Here is a 13,064-nt window from a genome sequence, read left to right on the forward strand (position 1 = left end):
TGTTGTTGTTGGTATTTTGTTGCTTTGGCCCAGGCTGGCTAAGCCTTCGTCGCCGTCTTCCAGTCTCCGTCGGTCTTAAGTGGCAAAGTTTCTTTCGCTCTACAGGAGCGACGTGATATTCTTCATTCCGTCCCAACCAGCCCCTTCTGCCTCCTCTAGACTCTTTTGTTTTTATATTTTTTATTTTTTTTATATTTATTTCTTTGTCTGCTCAGCTCTGGTAGCTCTGGATATTCTGTAATATCCCCTTACCCAGCTGCACTGCTCTGCTGCCTGTGAGGTAATTTGGTGACTGCATTTGTTGCGTTTTGTGGTTTTTGGCGAAATAAAGGCCAGCTCATAAAGTTTAATTCGATTTTTTTTGGACTCTAGATCTGGGATTTTGGTGGTTTTTTAGTTTGAAGGGTATTTATATTCCATATGTTTGGGGTTTGAAGTCTTAAGAGATTATCTAGCTTTGAGTTATCTGAATAAAATTGGAACATTCTTTTAATACTTATGTAGACCGATAGAAAACAACATTTTTGCTTTATTTTCTTCAACTATGTCCTCTCAGAGCTCTCAAAGTCTGAGCTACAGCTATTTATTAAAAGAAATAAAATATTTATTAAAAACCAAACACCAAAAACAAAAAATAAGGCATGCCTTTATTACATTTCAGGCCTTTAACATCAAATTCTTTACAAAATACTACCTCTTTCAATGAAAGAACAATCAAAAAGCAAAATCTTTTAAAGTAAAATCTTGTAATCTCATTTTTCTCAACAAGTCAAAAAAAAACGAAACTCAAGTGTTTCCAATTGTTTTCTTGCAGTTTCTTGATATATATTTTTTTTCTTATTTTTTTTTCGGTTAGCTTCATTTGCGGCACTTCACCTTATTGCACTTGAGTTGACTTCAGTTTACTCCACAGCGCAGGCGCGTAATTTGCCGCTGGTACTGAGCTCAGGCCGGAGGGGTTATTGTTATTGCCATTCCGGCGGTGGGTGAATTATTTTTTGGGGTCTCACGTGCAGCCAACCAGCCAGCAAGCGGCTTGCAGCTAATTAACATTTTGGTTTGGCTTGGCTTGGGCTTGCAATCAGAAACCAAATTTATGCATTGTGCTGAGCTCAGCTCCGCTCCGACTCTGACTCCGAGGAGGGCTATAGCTTCAAGTGTCCTTGAAGTGTTGCTGTCCAGGGTAGAGGGAGGTTAGAGTCTTAACAAAATCGGTAATAACCAAAACAACTAACTATGTAGGTTGAGTAGAAGCTTGACGGGCTGACTGGCTAGCTGGCTTGAAAACAGTTTCTGGTTAAACACAGAGACAGCGAAACAAGTGAAACTCGTGTACAACTCTTGCAACTAGCAGCTGTGCCACCACCCCGCCCCAATGCCAAGCCAACCCACTTAACTCCAGATCTTGTCTACAACTTCCTCCATAGCTCTGCATCTCTGGGTAGCTCTCTAAAACTTCCAGCGAATTTTTAGCCCCCCTACCATGTTGAGAAAACAAAAGCAAAAGTGTCACCACTGCTGCTTCGACTTCACAAGTATTTTCATTCCAAGCTGAGGTACAAATTTCTAGCTAAAAGATTGTCAAGCAGCAGCTGTCAACACATATTTGTTGGCTAATTAAATGAATAGAGTGGGGGGTTAGTAGTGTGGCCCATTGGAGAAGGGGTCTTGAAGAACTTCACCGAAATTGAGTATTACATGGAGGTGGTACATTGCCTTGGGGAGATACAACATGGATTTCCTTTGATTAGCCGGAAATTATTCAAGAAACTTTATAATATTTTTGGTAGAAGTTGTGTTTTAAATTATTAATTCATAAATTCAAAATAATAATATATATATATATTAAAATGTGTTATTTATATGTACTCTTTCTCACTAATGCATTCGTCAAATGTGGCATTTAATCTTTTTTCCCAACCCTCATTAATATTTTATTAAAGATTTCTTAAAATGAGCCATATATCAATAGAAATTTCCTTTAAAAAACATTTTAATATTTTTTATCTCTTTCTTAAAACGTGTCATTTATCTATGTATATACTCTCCCTTCCTTGAACATATTCATATTAAGTCCCGCTTCTTAAAACGAGCCATTTATCTATACATCCTCCCTTTTCTTGTAGATATTAAATTTAATATAATTTCTAATATCCCCATATATTTTCATATAACTTCATTCCAATCAATTTCTCGCTAAATAAACATATGCCTCTTGAAAGCTATATCCCCCAGGAGAAACCCCCATCGAAATTGGCATTTCAATTGCTGAAAGCAATGCGAATAATAACAAAATTTGCATGCAATTGATGCTGCCAGGGCGTCAAACTCAATCATTTTGGGCAGCCAAGATGGCAAAAGTCAAGAGATGCTGCCATATAGAAATCTTTACATCCTACCAGGAACCAGGGGAGATGACAGTCCTAAATGTAGGTAAGGGGGTGGAGAACTGGAATAAAAATACGCAAAATAAATATCAACGCTCCTGGCGTGCCGCGCCCCGAGTTGCATGCGAGAAATGCTTTTGAAATTTGCGCCACGTACGCTTGCAATGAGAAATAAAGTACAACAGAAAATCGTTTTTATTGAAATTTCAATTTTTTTTCATCCACATTGTTGTTGGTTTGATTTTGCAATTGAAATGGGCAACACAGCATCAACAATATCAACGGATAATGGAGCGAAAACATTTTGCAGCGATTTGTTAAGCTGCAATATGCATAAAGCATGAGAGGAGGTAGGATTTTCTTCAAATCCAGCGATGGAAAGGGTCAAGAGGGCAACTATCAGCTTAATGTATGGCCTTTCAGGAAAATATGCAAGTAATTAAACTTGTTTCCATCGCTTTGAAATCGAAATCAATTCCATCAATTCAAATCAGAACATAAATTTCCTTTTAAAAACTATCGAACGAAGGTCTTCCATTGATTGAGTTATAAATAGTCGAGTCGTGCCACGTCCACGTCCCCGACCACGTCCACACATGGAAAATGGAATGGAGAACCCAATTTGCAATAAAATGCAAACCCAGCCACGTGCCTCTATTATATTTTTCCATCCAGCTTGTCAACAACTTGTCTGAGGGAGAGGGAGTTCCTTGCTTTTTGGAGTTGATTGCACTTGTTTGCCATTCTCTGAATGATGTCTGTCATGTACTATATGTAGGAAATGAAACAGGAAACCCAGACAGATGCAACAAATCTCACACAGATACACAACCATGAGACAAAGTCGCGCCTTCGTTTGTTGTGCTTCTCACCCATCCACCACCTACAGCAATTTATGCATATTAATAGAAAATTTGCATATTGGGCAAGGTGTTGCGGCAATATGGAATTGAGATACCCCCCCTAAGGGGCCTAGAGCTAGAGCTGTCTGCTCTACAACGCCCACTTCTACTTGCATTACGAAATTCACACGCAGCCAAGCTGAAAATAATAAAAAAAATAGTAAATCATGTGGGCACATGGAAATGGTAATGATGATTATGATGATGATGCGAGATGGCCACGATATTGGACGAATATATCTTTCGGCAAATAGACTCCCAGCTTCAGACAGCCCACGGCCTATTTGCTGGCTAATGAAGTCGAACCAATTCGAGACAAATTATTGAAATCACAATCACCAAGGAGAGACCATGACATTTAATACTCGAACGAATCGTATGTGACAGTTTCTTTTTAGATCGCTGACTTTTAAAAGCAAATGTCAAATCCTCCAAACATGGTGGTGTCACAACAAAAAGGTTCTAAACCACACAAAACACAATTGAATCTTTCATAACTCGTGCAGACTAGCAATCGCAATGAATATGTAAATAAATTATAAGCGACGACAGCTGGAAAAGGATTTATTTCCACAAAAAATTGACTGTTACTAATATATGTATATTTCTGGCAAAAATTACACCATGGATTTATGCCTTTGGCTGCAAAATGTAGGAAAATGTTGAACAATTCACAGATGTTTTTCAAACATTAATTTAATAGTGACAGACCAAAAAATAATATAATTTGTTTATGAAATTGATTTTGTTGGCTGTCTTATCATGGTGTTGTGTAATTACTTTTAACCAGCCCTCTGATTAATGACAGAAAACCCAATTGAGGAGCAGCCTTCGGCCCTTGAAAGACAACTATTTAAATTCAATAAATTAACAGACAATATCAGGCATTTAATTAATGATAATAATTCCACTTGAGCAGAGAAAACAGCACAGAAGGACAAAAAATGGATGGGGAAAAGGATACAATATTTTACGCAGGCTTTCCAGATACTATCCTGCCTGTTTCAGTTGTAAATATTATGAAAACCAGCGAGCAGGACTAAAGTGGAAAATATAATTGTTAATAAAAATGGCAGAACAGAGCCAGAGCAAGAGCTGAGTAGAGAAGCCAAAGGCAGTTGTTGTGCAGTCACAGGGCGTATACGTAATATTTCACATACAAAGAAATAAAGGATAAATATCCAACAGGGACCACCCCCCAATACATTCACTCACTATATCCAAAAGTGCCAGCTCATATATGTAAATATTTTAATTAAATTTTTTATGTCATCAGTGGTGGCGTTTGTTGAGGATTACAATCAAGGATAAATGAGTTTAAGGACTTACGTTCTCGTGCTTGAAGAAGCAAAGCATTTTCAGTTCACGGAAAACGCGTTTCGATGAGACCAGCGATTGGAATACATTTGGCAGCTTCTTGAGGGCCACACGTCGTCCATCCCGGGGATCTGTAACGGCCCTATAAAGGATGAAGAAAATTAAAATTTAATTAGAAAATATATTTCAGTAAGCATTTCAAGTTAGTATTCAAGTTATTGTTCAAGTGTGGCATTAAAAACAGATCCGATTCTACTCTTCTCCCGACAAAAGTGTCACTTTATACAAAAAACCCATCCCTGTACCCGCCTTTTCCATTCAGACAGTCACAGACTAAGAAACAAACAAACATTCGATGGAGTTTAAAAGTTCGTTCAACTCTTCGCCTTGGCTGACTGACAATGCCAGAGTTATTTTCCTTTTGTTTGGAAAGTCCTCGTTCTCCCAGCCTGTCGGAGGAAAATCACATTTCTCCATTCAGGCCTACAAAATGGAAATGGCGCCGGGAAATGGCCTGAAATGTGTATTGTCTAACAATTGATAAACAACCTTTGAGACAAAGACACAAAATTAGCAATAGAATAATGTACGCTCAGAAAAAAGGTCAAACAACAGACAGTGTTTGCATAGTTTTGGGGGTGAAATTAAGGACCTTCTTTGAAAGGCTACCGAGACTTGGTAGAAGGAAACTTTTATGATGCCATTGGCCAGGACGGGGCGTTGGTTAGTCAGCGTTCGTCCTGTCTGGCAGAAAGTCCTTGTCGTCTGTCTGCTTGACTCACTCCTTTTTCTACACTGAGGATTTGAATAATTAGTCTCTAAGTTATAGAATATTTTCTTTTAGTAGAAAGACTTGTTTAGATTCTTAGGAATATATATATTTTAGCTTCTTAAAACCTTATAGATTCTTCTATAACTTTTTTCCAGTGTCTTTTTTTCTCACAATTTATTCCTGTCGCCTTGTCTGCGGTGAAAAATATTTTTGTTATGGTCTTTGCTTTCCTTTTTTTTTGGCCAAAAACTGCGCAGCATCTTTAGCTTCTCCTGTTACCAAAATTTCTTCTTATTTTCTGTCCTTCTCTCCCTCTCTTATAGCTCTATCCTTGTCTTGTTGTGTGATAAGTCGTGGCTCGTAAATCTTCTGGCCCTGTTAGTTCGGGCCGACGACGACAGTTAAGCGTTCAAAATTATGGCAAATTGCTGCAGATTGAATTGGTTTCTATATGTATGGCTGGATGAGTCAGCATCGCACTGGAGTGTAGCATACATTAGGGCGCTATAGAATGAAAACCATTTGCATGTCTGAGCCAGTGCTTGGGAAAATGAATGAAATGAAATGTCTAGGCGTAATGTCACAAGTGTTAATGATAATGAGGAGCAACAAAAGACGATTAAAGCCAAAAAGCAATGAAAAGCATCAAAGAAATGATGGAATTTAATGGGTAGAGATTCTACAACTCCAAGAACAATCTATCAAAGTCCCAAAATCTAAAATTTACTATTGTTTGCCTTGGAATTGGGTTGTAAAATCAAAAATTACAAAGAGAGACCACATACTTGGACAAATAACGACAAGACAAAGACGGCCTGATGATGATGATGGATGCGTGTGTGTGCTGCAATTTTTGTGATGCCTCCTGCCACGTATACCCTGCCCCTATTTTTCGCTTCTGCTTTCAATGCCACTTAATGGATAATCATTTATCATGTGCGTGTCTTACAAGAGACCCAGAACTAAATGATAATGAGACCCCAGAAGAAAATGATACAAAAAAAGATCAATAATTTATCATCTTTGACCTCTGGCCCTTTGATTTGTGCGGGTCGTCTTCAATCTACTTGAAAATTTGTTATAGTTTCCCTCACTGATTGATCGAAACCAATCGGAATAGAAACCCATCTTCGATTGTCTCGGTCCACTCCAGGTGTGTCCACTAGGGGGTCGGTCCTCTGTACGAGTTTCGTGTTCAAGTGCTTGGAATCGAAATCGAATAAAAGGGTTTTTCCAGAGGGTGGAAAACTTGAAATTGCCATTTCGTTGCTGGGAAAGTTTCCTTTTCGTATTTTTATTTTATTTTTGTCATCTTGCTTTTCCGGTTTTTTGGCGATGACGCCGCAAACAAATTCAAATATCCTTTCGATTGACTCTGGGATGGTTGTTAATACCCTTTAATAGCTTTGAGATTGAAAGGGTATATAGGAATTCTATTAAAAAGGTGATTTTTTTCGAAGAGTTTATAGATTTTTCTTTAAAATTCTATTATATTTTTATTTTTAGGGTATTATTTGTTCTATAAACTCTAAACTCCTTATAACTTTACATTCTTTTCCAATTCTTTAAGCTGCTTTAGGCTTTTAAAAATAACTTTTCAATGACTTTCTGGGTTTTGCGGACCTCGCCTGCGGGTCACATCTGCCTTAACTTTGTATTATTATTTTATTCCTTTTTTCAGTTATGTTTTGGGCCTTTTTTTAGAGGCCCATCTCCCCCAATCCTGCCCCCCTCGTTCTCATTTCATTCATCTGCTTGCATAATTCCATTTTTGATTCCTTCTGACACTTTGCACATGCTTTCTGAATAACTCATCACCTTGTGCACTCATCACCGAACCCTCCTCCTTGAGCCACACCCCCCAGATGCTGAGCTGATCCATCCAAGTGAACATTTGTTGCCTGTGGGCCTTTTAACTTCCTGCTGTTGCTGTCTGACTGGCTCTGCCTCTCCTTGGGAGCTCCTTCTACCAGACCATGGCGTTCATTGAACCCTCAGAAGAGAAGAACCCTGCTCTTCTTGGTTATTTTTACTGGAATTCCAAATGTTAAGTGATTTTCAATGAAACGCGCCTTTAAAGCCACTCATGCATTCTCCATTACTAATTGCAGTTTTGCCATAATCATGCTCCCATTACATATGCCATGTGTCCAGCTACTAAGGGTTGGCCTTTCACATTCGACCTGCCATGGCGTGTAAATTACTAATTTCTGCTCTTCGTCCTCTGACATTGCTTTTATTGTCCCTGTCACTCTCTATCTTGATGATACCATCTCTTTCCCGCTGTTTGTTGCTTTAGTGATGATGATGTGCTGAGCCATCCCAATTGTTGTGCTGATGTTGGCATTTCTGAGTGTCCGCTACTTTGGTTAGCCATCAGTAGAACATACATGTTTATAATATACATGCCAGTATCATGCATATCATAGGGGTTCAGGCGACAAAGATGTCGAAAGAGACTTGAGCTTGATGTTTTATATTTTTATTTATTTTAATTATTATTGGGAAAATAGCTATATCTTGACAAACTGTGTTCAAAAGAATGATAACTATCTTTGAAAAATTGTAATTTAATAATTTATGGCTTGGTTCAAACTCCAAACTTAGCTCAGGCAACAAAAGTGTCGGAAGACCCTTTCAAAAAATATTTTATATTCCTTTTTTTCAATTATTAGTTGAAAAATTCTTCAATTTTCAGGTACCTATGCGAAATCTTTATAAACTCTCCCAAATACTACCAAAACCAAATTTTAAAACTAAAAAAAAAAATATTAATTACTTCTGGCCTGTTTTGAACAACACACTTTAAAAACTAAGGTCACACTGAAGACAGAGAACCTCACTCTGGTCACCTTATTTATTTCAAAAGTGTCTCCTTGTGTTTTGTGGTACAGTACAGGTACTGAGCCTCTAAACTGGATTCCCTCATACATTTGGGCCCCCAAGTACCCTTCCTCCACCAACTACCCAACTAATTCGCATGTTTCCGACATTTCACACTGTTATAATTATGGCAATGCCGGCACTGCCAGCAGGGAATTCTCTTTCTCCCTCTGGCCTTGCTATCTCTGTCGTTCTAATAGTTTTTGGAGCGCCGGAATACGCAACATTAATTGCAACATTTCGCTGCTGTTAATTGACTAATAACTTTGGGGCATCCTCGAGGGAGAAAGCGGGCCAAACAGGAAAAGAATTGAGAGCACACATATATACATATGAAAGCAATTAGGCTTAATTGAATTTTATTATATAAATATAATAACATCCTTCATTTGGAGGCATTGGCTTTAAAAACTCAATTTAAAACTAGCCTAGTCGAATGCAAAAATGTTCACTCGGCAGACTAAACCAATCTCCGCTATATAGTCCTGCCCTCCCGTACCCTGGCTCATGTCCTCGGAGCTTAGAAGCAGGACTCTCATCGTCATCGTCTGCTTCAATTTATGCGCGTAATCAATTTTACAAATGGCCTTCAGGCAGCGTCAGGTGGTAGGCGTGGCACTTTCCGGCCGGAGTAAGAGAAATAAATTTATGCAATTTAGAATTTGAAGAGGGTGGAGGTGGGTGCGAGTCTATGTGCGAGTGCAGTCAATGACTTTTACAGTCGAATGAAGCTAAAATCAATTAAAATCCATTTTGATTGCATACTTCCAGGCGATGTGGCCTCTTGCAATTCAAAATCTGTTAAATTTGTCAAAAACTTAAGTATACTATGAAAAATGTGAAAGACATTAAAAATGTTCAAGGATTTCGAAGCGAAAGCAAAACAATAGTCATTGTCAATGTCGTTAGCTGGCCGCCCTGCTTTTCTTTCGACTTCTCCCAGTTCTTGGCCATATTTCACTTTAATGCCAAAAGGAAACTGCTGCTTTAGGTGGGTGGTGGGTGGTCCTTGGTCCTTGGTGGGTGGTTGAAATGAAAAATGACAACAGCTTCGAGCTGAGCGCCAAATTGCTAAAGACATTAAATGAAATATTTACGTTCTACACTGCCAGCAGCAGAGTGATTCCAAGGCGATGAAATGTTTTCTTTTTTTGGCTCATAATTTCATAATTTTTGTGTAATTGTTTTGAGGGAAAAGCGAACATGTTTCGACATGAATTTATGTCTTAATTCCTAACCTAATTGATGGGGCGTTTAAATGCCTTAAGGCTTAATTCTTACTCATCTGTGATTTAGTCTCTGAGACATCCTTGGTGGGGATTTTAAATTTCTTACCTAAAAAGAAAAGAGAAAAAAATAAAATATTAGTTAATGAATTTAATAAATATTTAGAGGTCATGACAATGTCGGCAAAACGCCAAAAAGTATGCTACCCAAAAGTTGTCGCAACCAATTATGTAAAAATCTGTTGGAAATCTAAATTTTCAGCCTGGGGGCATCAGTTATTAAGGGTGGAGCATCAGCCCAGATTGATTATGACACTTTTTCCCCCCTCTGGAGCTGGCTGCTGACGCAAATGCGCCTCAACATATGCAACGTTTTATGTAATGGAAAATTACCAGAGGAGACTGAGGAGACAACACACACAAAAAGCGAACCAAATCGGCGCCAGATATAGAAAAGAAACAACTTGCATTTGACACATGGCGGGGAGGACTAAGCACGAAAGAAACTTTCGTCACCACCCTAAAAACTTGGGTACTGGATGGGTGGTTTGGGTGGTATACCGATGATGATGATGATGAAGCTGTGCCCTTGAAAGCCGCAAAAGGATCTCTGAAAATTGGTACGCGCGTGTGGGCGCTGAGGCGAAATCATTTGATTTCATTTCGTTACGTTGTGTTACGTTTTTGTGCGGATTTGTTGGCAAACAATAGAGACCAGAGCTGGGTCCAAAAATAGCCAAAGGACAAAGCAAAAAAAGAGGCAGCAGCTGCCACACCCACAAGTCTTACTTCTTGGGTTATATTTTTGGGTGGATTAGGCAGTTAGGAGGTAATATGAGGATTAATTTGTACTAAAATTAATGTATTTATTTTATTTTAATTATTAAACTTTATTTCAAGTTAGAATATCCTTTATTTTAGAGGGTATTTTTGAAGTCTAGCTACACCCCTTGCGGCTTAATGAATTCCTTCTCTTTTGTTGTCTCTTTATACTTAAGACCGTCATCAGCATTTCTCATGGATCTGGAAGCCACTGGGAGTTGCCCCCTGTCCTGTATTTTTCATGCCCCACCGAATCCTTGTTGTGTCCTGCATGTTTAATTTAGCCTGACCCACTGGGGGGTAGTCTCTTTTTTTCTATAAACGCATTCCTACCGATTCCCGACTCAGCTTCCCGGCTCTTCAAACATTTACATGTTTGTGACTGCCTGTGGGCCAAGGCCGAAAAGGGTACTACCCATCCCATCTTGACCATTTCGAGTCCCGACTGTTAGCCAAGCGCCGAAGGGGGTCTTTTGGTTACTTTTATATTAATTATGCGCTTAATTGTCTAATTATGGCACAAAGGTCAAATAATAGAAAGGAAACTGAGGGAGAATAGTTTGCCTGGGGAATTCATATTTGTGGACTTGAAAGGAAGATTCTTGGGATATTAATAAACCCTCTCGGATCAAATGTTCTGAAAACAAACCTTCCACATCAACAAAAATATATAACTATTTCTGGCTATTTATATTTCACACCTGGCTGGTCTTTTAAGCCAATTCATTTGCTTTTTCCAACTTACCAACCTCAAGAAACCCAAGAAAAGTTCAAGGATATTCTCAGAGTCCTACCAACAGCACTTATACTCCTCAACCTCCCACCTCGCATTAAAAAAAGGGCTGCAAGCATTGCAGAAAAATAAAATAGAAAAAAATTCTTGCGGCGTCTGTGAATAATTTGTTAAAATTAAGCCCAGCCCAAGGGCATGGCAGCTCTCTCTAATGATATATGTGGGTGGGAAGAAGGTATCCTTGCCGTGGGTGACATAAAAATATTATAAATGTAAATGGCGAACGTCGCACATTATACATTTCTCATGTGAGAGAGCGACAAAACAAAGGACCAAAAGGACTCCCAAGGCTGCCAGACAAAGCGACGTCGTGGTTGGGGCGATAAAAAATTACAAGTAAGGGAAACTTTTCTTCCAAATATTGTAAATTATGTACTTGGACTATGTAGAATTTTAAGCGCAAAGTAGTCTTTATTATACCCTTGCAGAGGGTATTATAATTTTGGTCAAAAGTGTGCAACGCAGTGAAGGAGACATCTCCGACCCTATAAAGTATATATATTCTTGATCAGGATCACCTCCTGAGTTGATATGAGCATGTCCGTCTGTCCGTCTGTCCGTCTGTCTGTCTGTTTCTACGCGAACTAGTCTCTCAGTTTTAAAGCTATCGTCTTGAAACTTTGCACACACCCTTCGTTCCTTTGCACGCAGTATATAAGTCGGAACGGCCCGGATCGGCCGACTATATCCTATAGCTGCCATATAACTGATTGATCGGAAATGGTATAACTTTGGTGTTTTTAGAGTTAGAGAGTTCAAATTTGACATGTGAGCTATTTTTGGCAAAACATTACGTCATGCCAAATTTCATAAGGATCAGCCGACTATATCCTATAGCAGCCATATAACTGAACGATCGGAAATGACCCAACTTTCGTGTTTTTGAAGATAGAAAGCTAAAACTGAATACAGATTATATTTTTGGCCAGTTGATCCAACCTACCAAATTTCATTAGGATCGGCCGACTATATCCCATAGCTGCCATATAACTGAACGATCGGAAATGGTATTTGGTAGAAATATCAACTTTCGTATTTTTGAAGATAGAAGTTTGGGACTTTTTTTAGATTTTGTATTGAAATAAATTGGATTATATATTCCTATTCCCATAAGGATCGGCCAACTATATCCGATGTTTGCGATATATATCCGGTTTTAACTGCAAGGGTATATAAACTTCGGCTCCGCCGAAGGTATATAAACTATTATGGGAATAGGAATATATAATCCAATTTATTACAATACAAAATCTAAAAAAAGTCCCAAACTTCTATCTTCAAAAATACGAAAGTTGATATTTCTACCAAAAACCATTTCCGATCGTTCAGTTATATGGCAGCTATAAGATATAGTCGACCGATCGTTATGAAATTTGGGTGATCGGATTAACTGACCAAGAATATAATCTGTACCAAGTTCCAGCTTTCTATCTTTAAAAACACGAAAGTTGGGTCATTTCCGATCGTTCAGTTATATGACAGCTATAGGATATAGTCGGCCGATCCTTACGAAATTTGGCATGTCGTATTATTTTGCCAAAAATAGCGCTCGTGTAAAATTTGAACTCTCTAACTCTAAAAACACCGAAGTTATACCATTTCCGATCAATCAGTTATATGGCAGCTATAGGATATAGTCGGCCGATCCGGGCCGTTCCGACTTATATACTGCGTGCAAAGGAAAGAAGGGTGTGTGCAAAGTTTCAAGTCGATAGCTTTAAAACTGAGAGACTAGTTCGCGTAGAAACAGACAGACAGACGGACAGACGGACAGACGGACATGCTCATATCAACTCAGGAGGTGATCCTGATCAAGAATATATATACTTTATAGGGTCGGAGATGTCTCCTTCACTGCGTTGCACACTTTTGACCAAAATTATAATACCCTCTGCAAGGGTATAAATATACTCTTTTTCAAAAACAACCTCTCATACTCTATCATAACTTGGCATAAATTCA

General features: G+C 38.6%; 1 protein-coding gene across 2 annotated transcripts in view; it reads right to left on the reverse strand.

Moving 5' to 3' along the window:
- nmo (serine/threonine-protein kinase nemo) overlaps window positions 1-13,064 on the reverse strand; it is a 55,987-nt gene that overhangs the window by 5,297 nt on the left and 37,626 nt on the right. For both annotated transcript variants that reach the window (XR_006246511.2, XM_043214033.2), the window contains exon 2: window positions 4,619-4,748. Coding sequence is in view for 1 of the 2 variants with exons in the window: in XM_043214033.2 (XP_043069968.1) it covers window positions 4,619-4,748 (130 nt within the window). In the remaining variant the exon portion in view is untranslated. The remainder of the gene's footprint in view (window positions 1-4,618; window positions 4,749-13,064) is intronic.

This window comes from Drosophila bipectinata, chromosome 3L, assembly GCF_030179905.1.
Source record: "Drosophila bipectinata strain 14024-0381.07 chromosome 3L, DbipHiC1v2, whole genome shotgun sequence".
Taxonomy (NCBI): Eukaryota; Metazoa; Arthropoda; class Insecta; order Diptera; family Drosophilidae; genus Drosophila; species Drosophila bipectinata.